This window comes from Pteropus alecto, unplaced genomic scaffold, assembly GCF_000325575.1.
Source record: "Pteropus alecto unplaced genomic scaffold, ASM32557v1 scaffold68, whole genome shotgun sequence".
NCBI classification, from domain to species: domain Eukaryota; kingdom Metazoa; phylum Chordata; class Mammalia; order Chiroptera; family Pteropodidae; genus Pteropus; species Pteropus alecto.
In genome coordinates this window covers 7,630,588-7,649,711 of record NW_006441386.1, presented here as the reverse complement: position 1 = coordinate 7,649,711, position 19,124 = coordinate 7,630,588, and the positions used below count along the sequence as shown (strand labels likewise).

General features: G+C 49.5%; 1 protein-coding gene across 8 annotated transcripts; it reads left to right on the top strand.

Annotated features, from left to right (window-relative positions):
* Positions 1 to 6: 6 nt before the first annotated feature.
* On the top strand, positions 7 to 18,696 carry ORAI2 (ORAI calcium release-activated calcium modulator 2). Of its 8 annotated transcripts, none has more exons than XM_025051499.1 (5): positions 7 to 6,820; positions 7,135 to 7,299; positions 8,334 to 8,502; positions 11,062 to 11,348; positions 15,318 to 18,696. In XM_025051499.1, exons 4-5 carry the CDS (start codon positions 11,124 to 11,126, stop codon positions 15,855 to 15,857), a joined length of 765 nt encoding a protein of 254 aa, XP_024907267.1. In that variant the 5' UTR covers positions 7 to 6,820; positions 7,135 to 7,299; positions 8,334 to 8,502; positions 11,062 to 11,123; the 3' UTR covers positions 15,858 to 18,696. The 8 variants fall into 8 exon arrangements, with proteins under 8 accessions (XP_024907267.1, XP_015450110.1, XP_024907269.1 ...); XM_025051500.1 differs by lacking the exons at positions 7 to 6,820; positions 7,135 to 7,299 and adding exons at positions 7,640 to 7,822; positions 8,590 to 8,694; XM_015594624.2 differs by having other exon boundaries at positions 7 to 7,299.
* The last annotated feature ends 428 nt before the right edge of the window (positions 18,697 to 19,124 follow it).

Sequence of the window (19,124 nt, the reverse complement as noted above, 5' to 3'; positions counted from 1 at the left end):
AAGAGAAAGTTTCTAATTAGAGCCTTTGCTCACTTTTTGGATTATTTATCTCCAATTCCAAGTTTCTCGGGATATTTTGTGCTTTTTAAGGAATTTGGTAGAATTAAGGAAATTGGTTTTGAGTGAAGGAAAACCAAGAAATATTTTACTATTCTTTCACTTTTCTAGTATTGATTTCCCTGGCCCTTCCCCAAGCCAGGCAACATCTGTGGTAACATCTGTCCTTTCCACAGTTCACATCACAGGAATTTTTCTTTCCCAGGAAGCTGAAATGGAAAGTTAGCCCTAATAAACGAGCACACACCCTGGCTGTACATTTTGAAACCTGTGTTTCTTTTCGGTCAGGGACTGGTTGGTCAGTTTGTGTTTTGGTTTTTGTTCCTCTGTCTTTGACAGAGGTCGAAGGTTGGTTTCCTTATCTCGCCCACCCCCACCCCTCCATGTGTGTCACAACTCTTGCTTTGAGTCTTCATCTTGGATCTCATGGTATTGTCTTGCACTGAAAACTGGAGGATGCCAGAGTTCCAAGCCCAAAGACTTGGATTTGAGCCCTGATTCTGCCTCTGATGAGACAGGAAACTTTGGGCAAGTCACTTCCTGCCTCTGCCCGATGCACCTGACCAAGAGCTTAGTTAGGCAATTGTGGGTGGGTGAAGACTAAACAAATAGGATACCAGGCAGGGTGTTTATGTTTTATACCTTTACTACCTTTTAGAAGATGATATTTAGGTAGGAAGCGTCCTGTAGCAGTTTCTGACAGTTTTTAAGGTGTCATCAGTACCTTGGTTGAATAACTCAGTCTTCTTCAGGGTATTGTTTGAGAAAGGGGAACAATTAGATGTCATCAGTGAGAAGGGAGCGGGTGATACTGAGAGGACCGCCCCCCCTCAAAAAAGCCATGGCAAGGAGAGAATCATTAAGTAATGACCTTATCGATTAGCTCATGGGTGGGAAGAAATCTAAATTGAAAAGGTATATATAACTTGGTTGTCTCAGGAAAATTCATGTATAAGAATTCTGATTTACCAGGCAAATTAGGAGTTTATTCACTTATTCACCAGACATTTATTGAGCACTAAGTGACAGCCCTGTGCCAGGCATAGTTATTTGTGTTAGAATACTCTTTCTTTTTAATTAGGTGTCCCATATAGATTTACCAAATGAGATTTATAAACACAGGTCTGGAAACTTGTCCAAGTCACCTAGCAATAAGTGGTAGATGTGGCCTTTGAATGCAAGTAGTATGACTCCAGAATCCATCATCCTACCCCCTGCTGTGCTGCTCTGAGGAAGAAGCTGTATGTAGCCCAAATCTGGTAGGGAGGGGTTCCCCAGGGCTGTTGTTTTGGTTCCAGGGCTGTAGGCCGTAGGCCCCTCCTTTAATAAGCTCCGTGGTACATTTGCGTGTGTGTGTAATAGTATATCATAATATGTCATAGTTTTAAATATAATTGATTCATTTTTCACAAGTTCTATGTTTGTAGATTAACTAACATTTATTTGTAACACCAAAGTTAGTACTCGTACTTTTGCAGATATGTGCCGGGTGGCAAAAATTTGAGTTGCCTGATGCACACACGCCAAGCTGAGGTCAGACATGGTAACGCTCTGCCTTCTTATTTCAGCTCAAACTTATTTAATGGCAGGGGGTTTGTTTGGGTTTTTGTTTGTTTGTTTGTTTGCAATTTTTGCTTTTTGTTGGTTATTTCTCTGTTTAAAATGGCCCCCAAGTGTAGTGCTGAAGTGCTGTCTAGTGTTCCTAAGTTCAAGAACGCTGCACTGAGCCTTAGATAAGCTTCGTTCAGGCATGAGTTATAGCGCTCTTGGCTATGATTCAACATTAATGAATCAATAATATATATTTATTAACAAAGGTGTCTTTAAACAAAAACACATGATCAACTGATTTTCTGACCAGTCTTAGGAACCCAACCTTGTATTTGCTTGATCAGTTATGGTTCAGCATTTGCTACTTAAAGTGTTCTTGGTGACTCAAGAACATGCCTACTGTGAATGAGAATCAGTTGTATGTATATGTTTGGAGAGTGAGTGAATATGCATGAGCAAGCCTAACCTTAGAGATGTGTTTCCTAAAGCAGGAAATTGTACTTTGTGGCTATGTTCCCTGATGCTTCATTGTACCTGGAGAATCAAGCAGCTAGACTGATCAGTCCCATTTTAAATGGAGGCCCACAGATGTCACACAGGAACCCAGCACTCCCCACCTAGCCTTAGATCTTCCCTAGTATAATCACTGTCCCACTTTCTAAAAGGTACTTCTACATGTCCACTCTCCTTAGATCCCCATCCCTAGCCCCCACCCTAGCAGGTTACTGTGTCCTAGAATAGAAAGAAAGCAGAAGCTTCAGGCCAACCCCTCATGCCCCCTCCCCGCTTCATCCACCAGCCCAGGGCATGGACATGAGCATCAGAGCCAGTGTGCCCTGCTTTCCCTCCTGGTACAATGTAGAGCCCTTCTCCCCATTCTTCTGGACCTGCCGTTCCCTCCCTCAGCTAGCAGCTCTGGGGTCTCCCATGGTGAAACAACAAAACAGAAGCCCTTATCTCCAGGTTCTCTCTCACCCATTTCACTCCCTTCTCAGCCATATGCCCCAAGAGCTCTCTGTGTTCACTTCTACCTCTCTGCCCTCATCCCTGTCTAAGTTTTCATCCCATCACTCCACTGAAATCCTTCTAGTCTTGCCAACTCCAGCCCTTTGGTGCCCTTCTATACAATTTTCCAAACTCCTCTCAGCCTTCCTGACAGTATTGCCTCCTGCCTTTGCGTCTTTCCCTTGCTTGCTTCTCTGCTCATCCCGAATGTTGGGGTGGCTTGGAATGTCTTAGTGTCATCTGTCAATACTCAGACCCCAGGATCTCATCTAGCCTGTGGCTTTACATGCTGTCCTCACCAATGCCTTCTGGGTTTGTGGCTTCCACTTCCTTTTGGAGCCTCAGACTCAGTCCACCTTGCCTACCTGATACTTCACCTTGGATGTCTCATGGGCACCTAGAACTTAATATAAGAAAAACAAGTTCTTTGCCCCCTAAGCACATTCCTTCATCTTCCCACCCTGGTAAATTGCGCCACCATTCAGACAGTTGCTTGAGCCCCTAAGCTAGGAGTCAGGGTCATCCTTGGTTCCTGTTTTTCACACTTTCTCCGCACACCCATTCATCAGCATGTCCTGGGCCTGTTCACTCTCATCTCTGCCTTGTTCATCTCAGTCCAGCATCTCTAGCTTGGATGGATGTCGTGGCCTCTTTCTACTTAAGCACATCCCCTCCCCCAAAAAATCTGTTCACAGCAGCCAGAGTGATCTTTTAAAAGCAGAAATCAGATCTTGTCACCCCTCTGTTTTAAGACCCTGATGGCTTCCCTTACACTTTAGTAGGAGCTGCAAGGCCCAGTTATCCAGACCTGCCTCTTGTGCCCTGCTGTGCTCACTCTTGTTCCCAAAAGCCCCATCTCTGGAACCTGTTCCTGCCTCAGGAACTCTGCACTTGATCTGCCTCTTCTTCTTCTGTCAGTCAGCTTTCAACCCACCCACCTACCCACCACCACTGTTCTGTTCATTTTCTAACAGCACCCATTATTTGTTTACTTATCTACACCCTGCCACACCAGCACCTCCCTCACCCCTAAACTCAACTCTGAGCTTTGTGAGAATGAAGACCTTATTTGTCCTGCTTTTTGCTGTACCCCTAGTGCCAGCACAGTGCTTGGGATGGAATAAATGCTCAATAAATGTCAGTTAGATGACAGTGCAAATCCCAGTGATTGAAAGCAAATAGGTAAGTTGTTCATGCCTGAAAAAAACTGCTTCTATGACAGGAAGAACCTAAGAGTAGATGTATATAGTTATATATATTTGTCAGGGACTGCTAAAGTGATGCCCACAGTGCAGCATTGCCAGTCGAGGAGCTGCCTAAAAACCCCAGACCACCAGCACACACCCCCGGAGACTCTGGTTCACCATAGTTCAGGCCCCAAGTACGCATTTGAATAGATTCCACTGTGGATCCCCCCTGCCCCATGCCTTGAGAAACACTGGTTTGGAGCATATTAAGTGTCATTACTATTTTAAATTCACTTCTCTACTTCTAACATTTATCTTTTGGAAAAATAAAAAATTGAGTTAGAGAAATGATGATGTTGACTTTTGGAAACAGGAATATAAATCTGGTTTCCAGGCTACATGGAAAGAGCTGTGTGGAAATGTTTCCTTTGGAATCATCATTGGAAAAAGGCATGTTTTCTCTTCCCCTTTGGAAGTTAAGTTAAATGTTTACTATTGGGCATACTGGACTGAAGTGGGCTATAATTACCATATATTAACATATCTCAATAAAGAGAATACCCTTAGAAATTAACCTGGGGCAAGTCCTATGAGGCAATACTCAGTTTTCTTATGCCATAGAATGTAGCAAATGTTTATTGAATACCAACTAAATCCAAAGGATTCCTAAGGGCACTTTGTTAGGCAATGGGGATGATAGTAAGCAATACAGACCTTGCCTTCAAGGAGCTCCAGATCTGATCACGGACAGACAAAAAGGCCAATGCAGTGTAGAACGGTGCTGTGTGGGCATGTGACCCAGGCCTCTGGCATGAGGGAGGGCTGAGCTGAGCTCATGACTAGTTCAGTCATGCAGGACTACTAAGAAAGCAAGCTGAAGAGAGAGCAGATGCCCTGCCATGGTTTCTAAATCACGTTAAGGGGACTAGAGTTGATTCCAGGGAAACTGAAGAGCTGGGGGTGGAATGTGGAGACTTGAGGGGAGTTTTTTACTTTGCAGTGTGAAAAATAGGAAGGGGAAGCTCTTGCAGTAATGCAGATTGGCCTGAATTAGCATAGAGGCCACTGGGGACAGGGAGAAATGGGGGTGATTCCAGAGACTTAGGAGAATTCACAGGACTTGATGGGGGAAGGTGGAGTCGAGAATGACAGCAGACCTATAGTGTCACCAGCTGGGTGGATGATGGAACAGCTTTTGAAGTGGGTGATTCAGGAGGTGGAGCAGGTATGTGAGGGGAAGATGATGGATTCAGCTGTGGGCATGGCGAAGTTTGGGATAGGCCCTGCCAGGCTGGGAGGAGATCTGGGCTAGGAGTCATTAGGCTTCTGAAACAAAGGTGAGGCCAGTCAGGAGGAAATGAAGAGCGGAGGACCCAGACGGAACCCTGAGAAACATCTAGGGGACAGACAGCAGAGGAGGAACCTGCACAGGTGGAAAAAAGAGGTGGAGTCACCAAAGCAAAAAGCATTTCTAGATGGAAGGAGGGGTACCCAATAACAGACAAGGCAATGGCTGAAATATCTTCTGGATGTAACGATACAATGTTAGTGGAGTGCAGAGGGCTGAGGAGGAAATTAAGGAAGTGATGACAGCTATTTCATGAAGTTTGGCATGAAGTGGGGAAAGATGGTAGCAGGAGAGGTTGGAAGGAGTCAGGCTGAAGAGGAATGGAGACTGAGGAGGAAAGGTGGGTCTCAGCAGGGTCAAGGAAGAGGTGGTGAATTGAGTGAAAAAGGTTGAGAACTGAGTGAGAAAGCATCGGAAAGAGAGATACTTGAATTTAAAATTTCACAGAGTGATGACAAGGGCTAGGCCATAGGATTGAATGGCTAAGGGGACAACTGGTGTGTCAGGGAACTGGATACATTGTCCTGTCAGCTATGTGGCTATTCTAGATAAGACCTGGGATGGAAAGGAAAGCAGAGACCACAGTCTTCCTTGAATGAGGGGGCATGCATTAATGAGGAAGACTAGCAGGTGGTTCACCACTGGGATATGACTCAAAGAATTGGTCTTTTTCAAATGTAGGGTAGCTGAGGCCTTGGGAGCAGAAGCAACTTGCCAAGATCAACCAACTAGGGAAATAACCGCCTAAACTGTAGCCTGGACATCTGCTGGGTGGCTAGTACTTGTGGATCTTTACCTGAACCTCCTTGCCCTCTGTGTAACACCCACTCAATCACTTGGGCGCCTGAGGAGGCCCTCCAACCATTAGTACTGTGATTATTCAATCTCTCTCCTTTCAAAATGGTGCCGTCACCTTCCTCAATCTTCTAGGGATAAGAAAAGCCATTTTCTGTGTTTCATAGGAAACTAGCTCTGACAAGCACTGGTAATTATGACATGTTTTGCTTCTGCCTAGGCCTGCTGGATAAATACTTGGGGTGGGGGCATCGCTGACTGGAATAGGAAGCTTTGTAAAGGATATGCACTCAGGCTTCAAGGCTCGGAGCTCAACAAGCAAATGACATCGTTGCTGAAAGAATTCTCATGTATGACGCAACTACTGTAGTTTACAGTGTTTTTCTTCATGTTTTCCAGGTCATTTTAGGAAGAGCTTGAGGTTTGAAAGCCACAGTATGATTATTTTTAAAGGATTTTGCCCCCTGAAATTCAAACAACCCCTTTTGTGTAGTCATGGGGGTGGGGCAGTAATCAGACCCCAGGATTTTCCTATAACCTTTGTTAGGGAGGTAACCAGAGGGGGAACCAGCTTAGCCTGTTTTGTGTCCTCCTTGATCAAAAGGTATCATTTTTGGATAAATGTGTCACCGTTCAGTGCTGTTGTGACATGAAAAAATCCTATGTAGGGCATGCAGGAAGGACAGGCAGTCTGGCACGGAGGGCTGATATGAACCCATCTCGCCTTGTAGTGAATCATTCATGTGCACTTCCTGAAAAGAACCTTCCTGTTTGAATATCTCGTAATAAAACCGGGGAGTTCACCATTACTCGTGAGAGAGTCCTTGCAGCAGCGAATGAAAGGGGCTGGGTCACCGCAGAAACACTTTCACCCCAGGTACCCTGCGGTCTGAGAACACTAGAACAGCTCCGCGTGCGTCCACCAGGGTTAGGATCCCGAGCTTGCAACATCTGGGTTAGGTCCTCGAGGGTCTCGCGGGGTCTGGGAGTGTAGGGTATGTTTATGGGCGACCAGCTGACAGACTGGGCTTTCGCTCTGCATAGTGCCACTATCCACCTAGGCAAACTCGGGCGTAGCCGCCTGGCCGTTCCCAAACAGCCTGCCCTTCTACCCCTTTGCCCCACGCTACCCACCTCACTCTCGCCCACCCTGCAGTCTGATAATGGATTCCCTGTTCCCTTTTCTTTCAGGGTGCGCCCTTTTGGCCTCTTCCTACCCCTCCACACGACCAATGACCGATTCTGGGCTTCCTTCGGGGCTCACCCTGGGAACCCCGCACTCCCATCTGCGCTCAGACCCACACACCTCGGTCCGACAGGGCCTACCCTGCCCTGGACTTCCTGGACAGACCCGGGGTGAGACTGCGCAGCCTCATCGTCCTGTCGCTGGGGCCCAGGGTGACCAAGCGGCCGGCGTGGGGATGGGAGAGTGAGGGATGCCCGGGCTTCCAGCTCCCCTGGTGGCCGCCGCCGCGCCAATCCCTGTCGACTGCTATTCGCGGCGCGCCGGGGGACGAGAGAGATGTGCACCCTTCGAGGGTTTTTGCACTGGAACGCGATGGGAGTCCACACACCAGGGCACCCCGCCCCTCTGGGCTCACTGGGTCACGTGGCCTGCAGCGCCCCCGCCATCAGGTCACGTGACTGCAGCGCGCCGTTGCCTTGGCAGCGGCTGCTGCGGGCAGGCGGGGGCGGAGTAACCAGCGGAGGCGGGGCTGAGGGGGACCCCGCGGGACCCGCGGAAGGAGGAGCCGCGCTTGGCGCCCGTGCCCTGCCACAGGGCCACGGGGCCACAGGGCCACACGGCCACGCCAGCGCCTCCGGCAGCGCGCTTGAGCTGGAGCCGAGCCGGGCTGGGTTGGGCTGGCAGAGCAGCTCGGTGAGTGCGCGTCGCTGAGGAGGTCTGGTGGGGGTAGGTTGGTCCCACCCCGTCTGCGGGACAGAGTCGCACCAGGAGACTCGACAAGGGAGGGAACAGGCTTTCTCCAAAGCAGGCTCATGATGAGATGGCTGTGGGTTTGGGGGGAAGCCAAGTGACCCCAACCCCGTAGGATCCCCGGGTGGGGTGCGGTGCGGAGAGGACTGGGAGGTCGGGGCGCGGGCTGAGTCCGGGTCCTGCGGCCGCTGGGGAAGGGATGGAGATGCAGGTGGACGCCTTTGGGAGACCCCTGTGGAGGTTGCTGGGGCCCCGCCCCATGCGGGTGTGACAGAAAGAATCAGAAACAGACATTTCTTCGTGGCATTCGCCATTACTTGCGTCCCAGATGCTTAAAGGAAGTTAAGATAGGCAAACCCCAAACCCAACCCCTGGACGTGTTTCAAACAAGCCTGCCAAGAGAGAGTTCTCGTTAATGTACCAGATCTCCTTTCTCTGACTGCCCCTTATATAGAAACAAACAAAAACCCCACAAGATTTGACCCGGAGAGCATCCTTTGGAGCCTCTGCCACCTGACAGAAATATCGGACTCCATCTTGTCGCACCCAACCCCCTGTCAGAGCTGAGTGTGTGGGGACCAGACTTTGCCCCTCCCCAAGCAGGGGAGGAGGCTTAGCACAAGGTAGGACGCTGGGGCTGGCAGGGTTAGGATGGGTTCGAATTAGGTCTGGGCTGCTCCCTCTGCAGGAAATGGCTTTTCTATCTTCAGGACTCAGGCTCCAAGCCGACAGACAGCCCTTCCTTCCCACCCCTGCCACTCTGAGGATGTTTGCAGGGCTGCTGTGACTGCCCTGGCCATTCCCCGAAGGACAAGGTCAGACCTCAGTGCTGCTGAAGCTCTCCATGGCCATTCTCGAACATGAGCCCAGGGCTTCCTTTTTCTTCACCCCTGCTCATTGGTGACCCCAGGGCTTCCTTCTTCTTCACCCCATACATGCCTTTGTCCTTTTGGAGGCTACCAGGCTCTCCTGCCCCTCCTAATTAGCCAGTCACTTCAGTGGGCACATAGACCAGGCTGACCCCAGGTTGCTCCCCTCACCAACTCTTTCCATGCTCCATGGCAGGGCACCATAAGAGAAAGTCCAGCACAGTCATACTGCCTGGTCTGCCAGGGCTCCATTACTCCCTGCATCCTGCCTTCTCTCTCCCGCCCCCACCCCACCACCATTTCCTTGACTTCCTCTGTAGCCAGCCTTCCTGCCATGTCTCCCTGCCTCTCAGAACCCTCCCAGGCAGGCAGAATCTTGTCTTTGAGGGAGGGTCCCTCTTTGCCAGTATTGCCTTCACTACCTTGTCCTTCTTGTTCCTTGTCCTTGCTCCCTAACAGGGACCTTCTGCCTGCCCAGAGATGAGGCAGCCAGTTTCTCCTCTGCTCCCTCGGCCTTCACACCCTCTCCACTAAAACAACATTAGCTCATCGGATGAGAATCACTTCCTTATATCACTTGCCTCCTGGCATGGGAACTCACAGGATCCTCACCTCTTTCATCTTCGATGCCTAAGTACCAAATGCAGTCTTACCTTAGGGCACAGTAAGCCTCTCTTAGATGCAAGGATGGAGGATGGAATGATGGATACTCTGAGGTAGAAAAGGTTGTGCCTTTCACCCCTCCATATGCAGTACACTGTTTTCATCTTACCCATAGGCCCACTTCTGTTACACGTGAAAGAAAAAGAGTGCATTTCCAAATGATGCCACTCGAAATTATTTGGAGCTAGCCAATGGATTGGCTAGTGAACAACATTCCCCTGAATTCTCCCCCAGGGAGGGGACCTTCCAGTGATTGTAGTGCTTGAAAGCAGTGCTTCTGGCTGCAGACATGGGCAAGGGGGCAGTGACCAAGGCTTCCAAGTTGGTATTCCTATGAATGATCTAGTAATTGGCATCCCTGGCAGAAACAGAAGAGCATAGAACTGTTCCCTAGTGTCCTGTTGGCCAGTAAAAGCTGTGCCTCCACAGCCTGGCAGTGAACAAAGAGGAAAGTACCACAAAATAGAGAGCTCTTCCCAATTCCAGGACCTTCCCATAGAATCCTTTTAGAGGATGGCATTGATGGATCAGGTTTGGGGGACTTCCTCAGTCATTGACCCTGACCCCACCTACCCACCCCCAGCCTTGCTCCCTGGTATCCAGAAACCCTGATCTGTTTGTAATAGCCTTAAGTAGGCTTTTCATGGGGCCTATTCCAGCCTGAACATACAAGTTAATATCTGATGCCAACTGAACTGCGAGGTGCCTGTGCCCTTAAAGCCTGTCCTGCAGGTTCATTAGAGCTGATTCCAGTGTGTTGCCACATGCGCTGGCCCCTTGGGCCACACGAGACTGCCAATCCCTATTTGGATTAATGGAGATTTGGGTTTAGGTTCACAAATCTCAACAAGATCTTCATTCCGTGTTATTGTCACACCAGATGTCTACCTGGGATGACTCCAAGGGCTTCCAGTCTCCATTTCTCCATGAAATATGCCCATGTTAGTGGATTTAGTTTTTCATTTTGCTAAAGGTTTTCATTGCGGACTGGATGTGGCTTTACTTTATGTATATAAGCCGAGTATTTTTTAGAGTAAACTGTGCTGATTAAAATTTAAGTTGGATTTGAGAAACTAGAGGCTATTTGGATATATGTATTTCATGGTTGACACCTGGACATTGAAAAAGCAGTTCTGAGTTTACATACAGGTCAGTTATCTTGTTTAAGATCCCTGTAGGGTGGGGATATCCCCGTTTGAGAATGAGCGAGGTCAGTAAAGTCAGGTGTCATGCTCAGGATCACATAGTTGAGTCACATTAAGGCTTGGTAACTTAAGGTTCTAGGATCTTTCTAAATGTTACAACTCCCTACTCTCTGAAGGTAGGTGCAAGTTGGAGGATTGCTTACATGCTCTTGGCCAACCTTGGAATTCTGTTCACCAAGAGCCATACTCAACTTGAGCCCTTCTGAGCTCAGGACAGGAAGCCGAACTCCAGCTTTGCGGAGGAACAACGTTGGACACTGTGGTGGTTCCTGGAAATGCACTCCTGACTCTCCTCTCCTGCAGATGGTCCCCACATTCCCTTGTGGGGACTGCATCAGAAACAGAGACCCCCACTCACACTCCCCTGGCCTCCATGGCTCTAGTGTAGGGTATATACAGCAGGCCCCGGAAGAGGTTAACTGAGCTTGGATTCTGGCTTTTGCAGGTCCGGGAACCCTCTGCGATGCCTGAGTGTGTCTCTCTCCCACCCCCAGCCCGGCTCCCGTCATGAGTGCCGAGCTCAATGTTCCTATGGACCCCGCCACTCCTGCCTGCTCTGATCCTGGCCATAAGGGTATGGATTACCGGGACTGGGTCCGCCGCAGCTACCTGGAACTGGTCACCTCCAACCACCACTCCGTGCAGGCCCTCTCTTGGAGGAAGCTCTACCTGAGCAGGGCCAAGCTGAAGGCCTCCAGCCGTACCTCCGCCCTCCTCTCAGGCTTTGCCATGGTGAGTGCAAACCCTTGGTGGGAACACAGCCTGCAATATGGGCTCTGGATGCTTCAGGAAGCAGACAGAGCACTGCCTCAGAGCCCCTCGGGCAGGAAGTCTGACCACATTCCATCTCCTTCAAAGGGACTGCTCTGTCAACCAGAGGGTTTGCTAGGGGATACAGAGGAGTCTCCAAGCCTCAGAGCCCACAGAAAGCCTCAGTCTCATGTTCACATAAAGTATTTGCCTGGCAAGGAGGTTAGGGTAGTAATTAAAATAGCTTCAGGATACAGGGTTTCCAGGAGAAAAGTACTCGCATCTGCACCTCTTGGAAATCTCAGGGACTTGAGCAGAAACTGTGAGATTGATTGGAGTTTACTCAGTATAGTGCCCGGGGTGCAGATGCCCCCAAATGTGGCCTCTGGGGTGACAAAGCAGAGCCTCTGGCCTTGCTCCCGGCTGCCTAGCTGTGGCTTTTCTTCTGATTCATCCTCCCAGACAAGAGTCGGTCTTGGGCAAAACCAGCCCGCTGAGAAGGGACATGTCGCCTCTTAACTCCAAAACCCCCGACCCACAACCCTTCAAGGAATTGTCCCAGAGGGCACAGATGTCAGTAGTCAGTGAGAACTCTAGGCACTGTGGCCACCCCCCTCTCCCTGTTGTATTCCCAGAGGTTCTATTGGGCTGGAAGCAAGTTTGTTTGTTTTTTTAATGTAAAAATAATTGTTGTTTTTCCACAGTCCAGAGCTTCAGTTGTCAGATTGGTAGTGCAGAGAATAAAAAGCTGTCAGAGCGAGCTACTGTGCCCACTCCTCTGACAAGGGTCTGCTCAGTCATCCGTAGAGCCACCGTTGGAAAAATGACACCCTGCAGAGTCAGGGCATGACTTCATACAGGGCAGGGCAGAGGTCACCAAACTGAGAGGCAATAAATTTGGGTTTTGGTCTGTAGTTTAAAGCAAAGTCTTATTTTTTTTTTAAAGCAAAGTTTTTGTTTTTAAAACATAATTATAAAAGTTTACAATCATATGGTGCATAACTTTGGCTCATAGTGATTTTATTCCTGTGGTTTCTATTACCTTAAAAAGACAGAATATTTCCCAAAGCTTAATTTTAAGGAATGTGTGTGAGAAGTTCAAACATCACTATTAAAATTAGAGCTTGATTTCTATATCACAGAAGAATTATAGTATTGCATTACATTTTGCTGGTCTGTACTTACTATTTTTTTAACTTCGAAAACTCTGAGAAGTATTGCATGATGTAATACAGTGAGTTTCCTTTCTGTGTGGAGCCCGGGTCTCAGAAATCGCTTCCTGTCTGTAGCTGTCATTTTAGACTGTGGCCTTCCAAACACTTGGATTTCCCAACTTAGGGCAACTGCCCTGTTTTTCCAGCCAACAAATGTCACCCAAGTTGAAGGCTTCAAAACCACTCATTTAAAATGTGAAAACAAGCCCTGTGAATAAAGTTATAAAACAAAGAGTGAATTCTAAAGGAGTAGTTCAAGACTTATGGGCAGCCTTCAGGGGTATGAAGTGGTCTTAGAATGAGGATGGTGGCCTCCACGAGACGAGATCCCTGGATGTGAGCCCCAGAGTGCTATCTATCCTTAGCTTAGTAAGGGCAGTCATGCTTCCCAGTAGTAATTCATTTCTTCAGCATTTATGGAGTGTTTCTTATGTACCAACAAGAAGCCTGGGGATACATTTCAGTGCCCTTGCCTTCTCTTTTGGAAGGTCCCTCCCCAGGAGTCTGCCCCAGCCTAACATGTACTGGAGATTCTACCATAACTGAAAACTGGGAAGCAAGGAAACAGCATGGCGCCAGGACCATGATGGGGAAAGCAGCAGTGTGTCCACTTGATCAGATTAGTTACCACCAGTAAATCAGATAACTATTCAGACTGTGGTGCAGCTTGGGAGAAAGAAGTGACCAATACAGATGTCAGATAGCATTTTGGCCATGGAAACCATAGCTGAATAAGGGCAGAGACATGGAAAAATGAAAACAGGCAGTTTGCTAGGTAGAGTCCCCTCTTTATATTATATATTCCCAGAATTGCAATACATCAACAACAAGCAGTCCAACAACAAGCAGTTATACCTAACCTTAAACTTATCTCTTCATGTTTATCCTTCTAACACAGAAACGAGGTTTTAAGAGGGCTTTCAAATGACAGACTAAGTAACACGCTTAGTCTGTCATTTGAAAGCCCTCTTAAAATCTTTGCATAAACAATAAAAAATGGCCTTTTGGCATTTTCTCCTCTTGAGGTAAAACAGACTGCTTCCTTGTAGGCTTTTTAATCATCTTTGTTTCTTAGCTTGTGCCCTCTGCAGTTTACAGCATCTTTTTGTTGGGCCATATCCTTTGTGGTAACAAGAGCCTACATACCCAGGCCACAGGCACTGAGAAAAAACCACCCCTCAACTCTCGTAATATGGCTACTGTCATTTTGGAACAATAATCACTGCTGAGCTTCTGTTCAGCAAGTGTCCACTAGGACTGCATTTTTTGTTTTTTGGGTTTTTTTTAACCTGCCAAATGTTCTGTCTTTACTGAGGGAATGAGGTTCTCACTCTAAGAGGTGATAGTTGTTAGAAGTTGTGGAAAATTTCTTGTTAATATTTAAAAACAGGGATGGCTCAGATCTAGGAGCCATCAGTGGATGGGAAAGCCTTCTTCTGGCTTCTCTCTTTCTGCCTCTCTGCCCCCTTCCTTGACTTGTCTAGTTTCTTACCTTCGGGTGCCTGGGATAAGGCCCTTGGTGAGCACCAGAGTCTTTGCCGGGCCTGGATTAAAATCCTTTACTGGGGAGATCCACAGTGCTGGGATTGGTGGGGTGGCATGGTGCTGGGCTGTGGAGGGAGCTATTCTGAATGGACTGGGTCTCACCTTGGGGAAGCCTGGCAGGGGCAGAGGCAGGGGCAGGGGCGTGTTGCTTAGTCTGTCATTTGAAAGTCCCTTAGGGCCTGGTGTGAGCAGGTCCCACTTAAATGTCTATAGGTATTCACTGCTATAGAGATAAGCTGGGGCTTCTGGTTCTCTCTGTGGGTCTTCCCCGCCCCCGCCCTTCACTTATCAGTCATTACATGCACATAGTTTAAAAATTAAGTACAATTGACCCTTGAACAACATGGGTTTGAACTGTATGGGTCCACTTACACATGGATTTTCAGCTGCTCAGGGCGTCAGCACCCCTAACACCCAGTGCTGTTCAAGGATCAATTTTACTGCTAAAAGGCTTATAACAAGCCCTGCACCCCTATGTTCCCCACACAACCGCCCCCTGGAGGCCCCCATTTGCAACTCTCTCAGTTTCTACATTTCTAAGTAACACTCAGAGACTGCTGTTTCTTGATTTATCCACCTGTTGGCATCCTGTGACTAAGGTTGATGATTCAGCTCATTTTTCCTGGCCCAGCCCTCTTCCCACAGCTGCCCCTCCTCACCGTGGTTCTCATGTCCATTTCCATTTCTGGCCTTCAGAGATGCCGACTTCTCCCTCTGGCTTTTGGTCTCAGCTGAGATATGCACCCAGTGGTCTGTGCGATGCTATCCAGGTGTGCAGCTCTGTGTCTGGGCACCATCAGGAGCCTCTGTTTTTGCTTTTTTACCTTTTGAAAGTTCAGTTTTTATTTTTTGAAAACAACAGTTGTTTTGCAGCTAAGCCACTGTAGCCTGGTTCTTATATCAACAGCAAAGCCACATGTTCACAGGGAAATGTGGCCTCTGCCCTGGCTTGTAGCTCAGCACCCCAGATACAGCCTACAGTCCGTGTCTGGGAAGGCACCCAGAGGGTGACCTCACCCCGTGCTTCTTTAGTCTCTTCTATACTTTTAGATTTTTTCTCAGTGAGATCTTCTCTAGCTAATCAGAAAAAAGGGAAAGTTCAAAATAGTTGAATAGCATGGAGGGAGCCCTGTGCTCTGCAAGGGCCTAGAACATGGGTGCCTGGCCCAGCAGCGCTCTCTCTGCTTTGCAGGTAGCCATGGTGGAGGTGCAGCTGGAGACGCAGTACCAGTACCCACGGCCGCTGCTTATAGCCTTCAGTGCCTGCACGACGGTGCTGGTGGCCGTGCACCTCTTCGCCCTGCTCATCAGCACGTGCATCCTGCCCAATGTGGAGGCCGTGAGCAATATCCACAACCTCAACTCCATTAGCGAGTCACCGCACGAGCGCATGCACCCCTACATCGAGCTGGCCTGGGGCTTCTCCACTGTTCTTGGCATCCTGCTCTTCCTGGCCGAGGTCGTGCTGCTCTGCTGGATCAAGTTCCTGCCTGTGGACGCGCGCCACCAGCCCGGTCCGGCACCTGGCCCCAGTGGCCACACGGGCTGGCAGGCCGCTCTCGTGTCCACCATCATTATGGTACCTGTGGGCCTCATCTTTGTGGTCTTCACCATCCACTTCTACCGCTCGCTGGTGCGCCACAAAACTGAGCGGCACAACCGTGAGATCGAGGAGCTGCACAAGCTCAAGGTGCAGCTGGATGGGCACGAGCGCAGCCTACAGGTTGTGTGAATCACTTCCCCGCAGGCTGGGGGAGCCTATGTTTGGGGGAATTTCAAAAATGAAAATTGCTCACAAGGCTGCCTAGACACTGCCAGACTGTTCAAGACCAAAGTTTTACTCCTGTCTTAATGCTGTAAAACCTGAATGATTTTCCTTCAGAAAATGGGAATCTTTAAACAAGAGACTCTGTTGCCAAAAGCTTAGGGCAAAGAAAGGCTGAGTCCTTGGCCCTGGGGATTTCCTGAGAAAGGAGGCAGGGCTCCCACCCTGTGGTCATCTCAAAGATATGAAACAAGTGGCCTGGGATGCAGGAAGCCTGGGGAAGGCCCTGAGAGTCAGGGTAGAGTTGTGAGTTTAGATATTTGCCCTGTGACACCTCCAGTGGGCTGCATGGTAGCCAGGTGGCACGTCTGATAGTGCCAACTTTCTGTGATTAGGCGGGGACTATGGCGATTAGATGGGGCACAGGATTATAGCTGGGCCTGGTGCTTCCCTCCCCTGTTCTGAAGGGAGTTGGGTGGCCTGGCTTGTAGGGAAGGCAGGAGTCTGGGGCACATGTCAGCCCAGCAGGTGTGGTGCATGCTCCAGGAGGCGGCACACTTATAGGGCTTGGGGGAGGCTTCTAGGGTGGAGGCCTGGCAGGGTCAGGGAGGCATGTCTGTGGACATCCTATGTGAGATGCCCACTCGAGGAGGCTATTAACTGAGGGGTACTCCAAGGCACACTGGGCCCAAATGCTTTCTTCCCAGCCAGGCTGGAACCCCTGGCCACATTGACCCAGCAAGGCCACCAGGTTGAGAAGGGCCCACAGTCCAGAGGCCTCCATCTCCTGGCCATGGAATGCCCCCTGAGGCTGAGTCAGCTGCCCATCTGAGTTGTGGCCACAGAAAGTCAAGGGTACTCGCTCAGGCAGCAGAGCCTGCCCATCTTCCTGTTGCCCGTAGTACCAGGCAGCAGGAGGGTCAGCCTAGGGGACTTACTGTCTAGACAAGGCTGTTGACCTGTTCTGGTCTGTGGGTGGTGGCACCAGAGGCCAGTCGTGGCCAAATGCGGGTCCTGCTTGTGACACGGAACTGCAGGAAGGCACAACCCCACATAGTGCTCCTTGCTGGGCCCTCCAGGCCTCTCAGCCACACACTGGGGCCCAGCTCACACGTTTACTGCCATGTGCAGGCTGGATTCTGGTGTTTTCACTAAGGGCATTTGGTAGCCTGTGTTCTTGGGCTGTTCACATACAGGCTGCAGCTCAGCTTTCCTGTGAGCATGCTGTGCCCCGAGCTGCTTTTAAAAACTACATTGACCATGTTGGCCAGCAGCCACCTGGAGGAGGCCTTTTCATTTGTTTTCACAAGTCGTCAGTGGACTTCATGCTCTGATGCTAATATCTCTGTAGGGCCTGGGTTACCTGTGTCAAGAAATCCTGCCTGACCCAGCTGAAGTTTCTGGGAATGTGACCTACTGGTGAGAACATAAACCTTAACATGTAACTCTGAAATGCTGAGGGACATTCTGGGAACTGTGCTGAGAATCACCAGTGTCAGTGATGACACTTATGGGAAGCCTGGCCATGGTGTCCCACCGGGCCAGAGAAGAGTCCTGGCGTCTTTCAAAGGGCATGTCCCTTGCATCTTCTGCAGACATTTGTCACGACTTGCTTGCTCTCTAGTGCATGTTTCCTCTTTCTCAGAGCCCTGTTGAAAAGGCTTATCTGGTTTACTGTTTGCTTTGCAAAAGAATGTCAGCGTCAGTGCAAGACAGCTATTTTGTGTCTCGGCAGTGACAAGATAGGCTCGCTCTTCCCCAATGCTGGGAGCAGGCAGCAAGCCCTTTCTCTGGCCTGAGTCTTTTGAGAGTGGCCATGCTGGGCTCACTCTTGCCACCCACTTTCCTGGGCCATCTGGTGCCCCCGCCCTAAGTGTGCCCGTCCCAGGGAGTGCCATGCTTCCCAGACTGGAAAGTACACCCCATTGCCAGTGGGGGCCAGCCGTTATGCCTGATCTGCTGGGCAGCGCTTTTGGTGTGGCCACATCAAGAGTCAGACACTAGGTGTCCAATGACAGTGCCACAGGGGTAGAAAAGATGCCACATACCATGTTTAAACAGATTGGGAAAATAACATTCTTGTAATTCTTTGTTCTCTCATCCAGCACGCTTTTCCAGTTCTGGCCTTTCTAGAGGCATGAGGCATTTCTGTGGGAACATAGAAGACCATGTGTCTTGGGGTTGGTGATAGGTGGAGAGGACGCACAAGCTCAGTTTAACCCCGGAACTTGCTAGATGGAAGATAAGCTGCTAGTTGGAGCTGCAGGAACAACTCAGCAGGGCAGTTTGGAGGAGGGGCTGGCAAATTATAGGCTAGAAATTTGGATTCTGGAGGTTTAACCTGATTGCGGAGCATTCCAGTACAGTGGCCTCTGTGGTGAAGCGCCTTGGGCTGCCCTGGGGCCAGCGTGGGCTTGCCCTATTTCCCTCTGAGCAGAGCCTTCCTGGTGCTCATAAAACTTACGCCTGCAGATACTGAGGCCCATTCCAAAGTGGAACACAGTCTCCATTTAGTACCTGACTAGAAGTTTCAAAACTCAAGTGTTTCTATTTTAGAAACTGCCAGGGTAGAAGGTATTTTAGTGTCTTCTAGGAAGGTCTGTGGAGGATAAAACCGCACGAGCCTGCGTGTATCGGAGGCTCATCTGCAGTCCTTGCCTGCCTTGTGCTGATTCATTCATTATGCATGACATTGTGTAGATCATGTATGGTGTGCAAAACCCCTGTCCTGTGTATGGATTTTTAAAACAGTTGCCCTGGATTGAACTGAATAAACAAGCTATGAGTCGCTCTTTCTGCTCTGGAATGCTGTGGGTAGCTCCTGGTCCTTTCCTGGTGTCTGCCGCATCCTGGACCCTAAAGCCCTTCCTGCCTTCTAATTGCTGGTCACCAGCCAGTGCCTTAGCAGGTTTCCCAGGTGAGGCGAGTGGATTTCTCTGGAATGGACGGACAGGGCACTCAAAGCCAGGCACAACATGGGGCTCCTGCCAAGTGGCGCCCTGAGACAACGGCGCACCTCTGCCTGCTGCTTCCCTTCCCAAGCAGGCTCTCCCTTCCCAGAAACAGCAAGGGGCAGGCCCACAGGTAGTTGCATTTCAACAGAGCCATCTGGACAGGGGCAGCTTGAAGGCATGCACATCCTCTAGGAGAGTCCCTGAAGCTTGGTCCCAATGGGCTTCCTCTAATCCCAGAAACCAGTGGCTCCGGGCTGAAGCCGGGTGTCTGGGTAGGTGG

Excerpts from the sequence above, each read along its gene's own strand:
- ORAI2 (XM_025051499.1), top strand. The coding sequence starts at position 11,124 with ATGAGTGCCGAGCTCAATGTTCCTATGGACCCCGCCACTCCTGCCTGC. Across the intron at positions 11,349-15,317 it reads TCCTCTCAGGCTTTGCCATG|GTAGCCATGGTGGAGGTGCA; the intron begins GTGAGTGCAAAC and ends TCTGCTTTGCAG.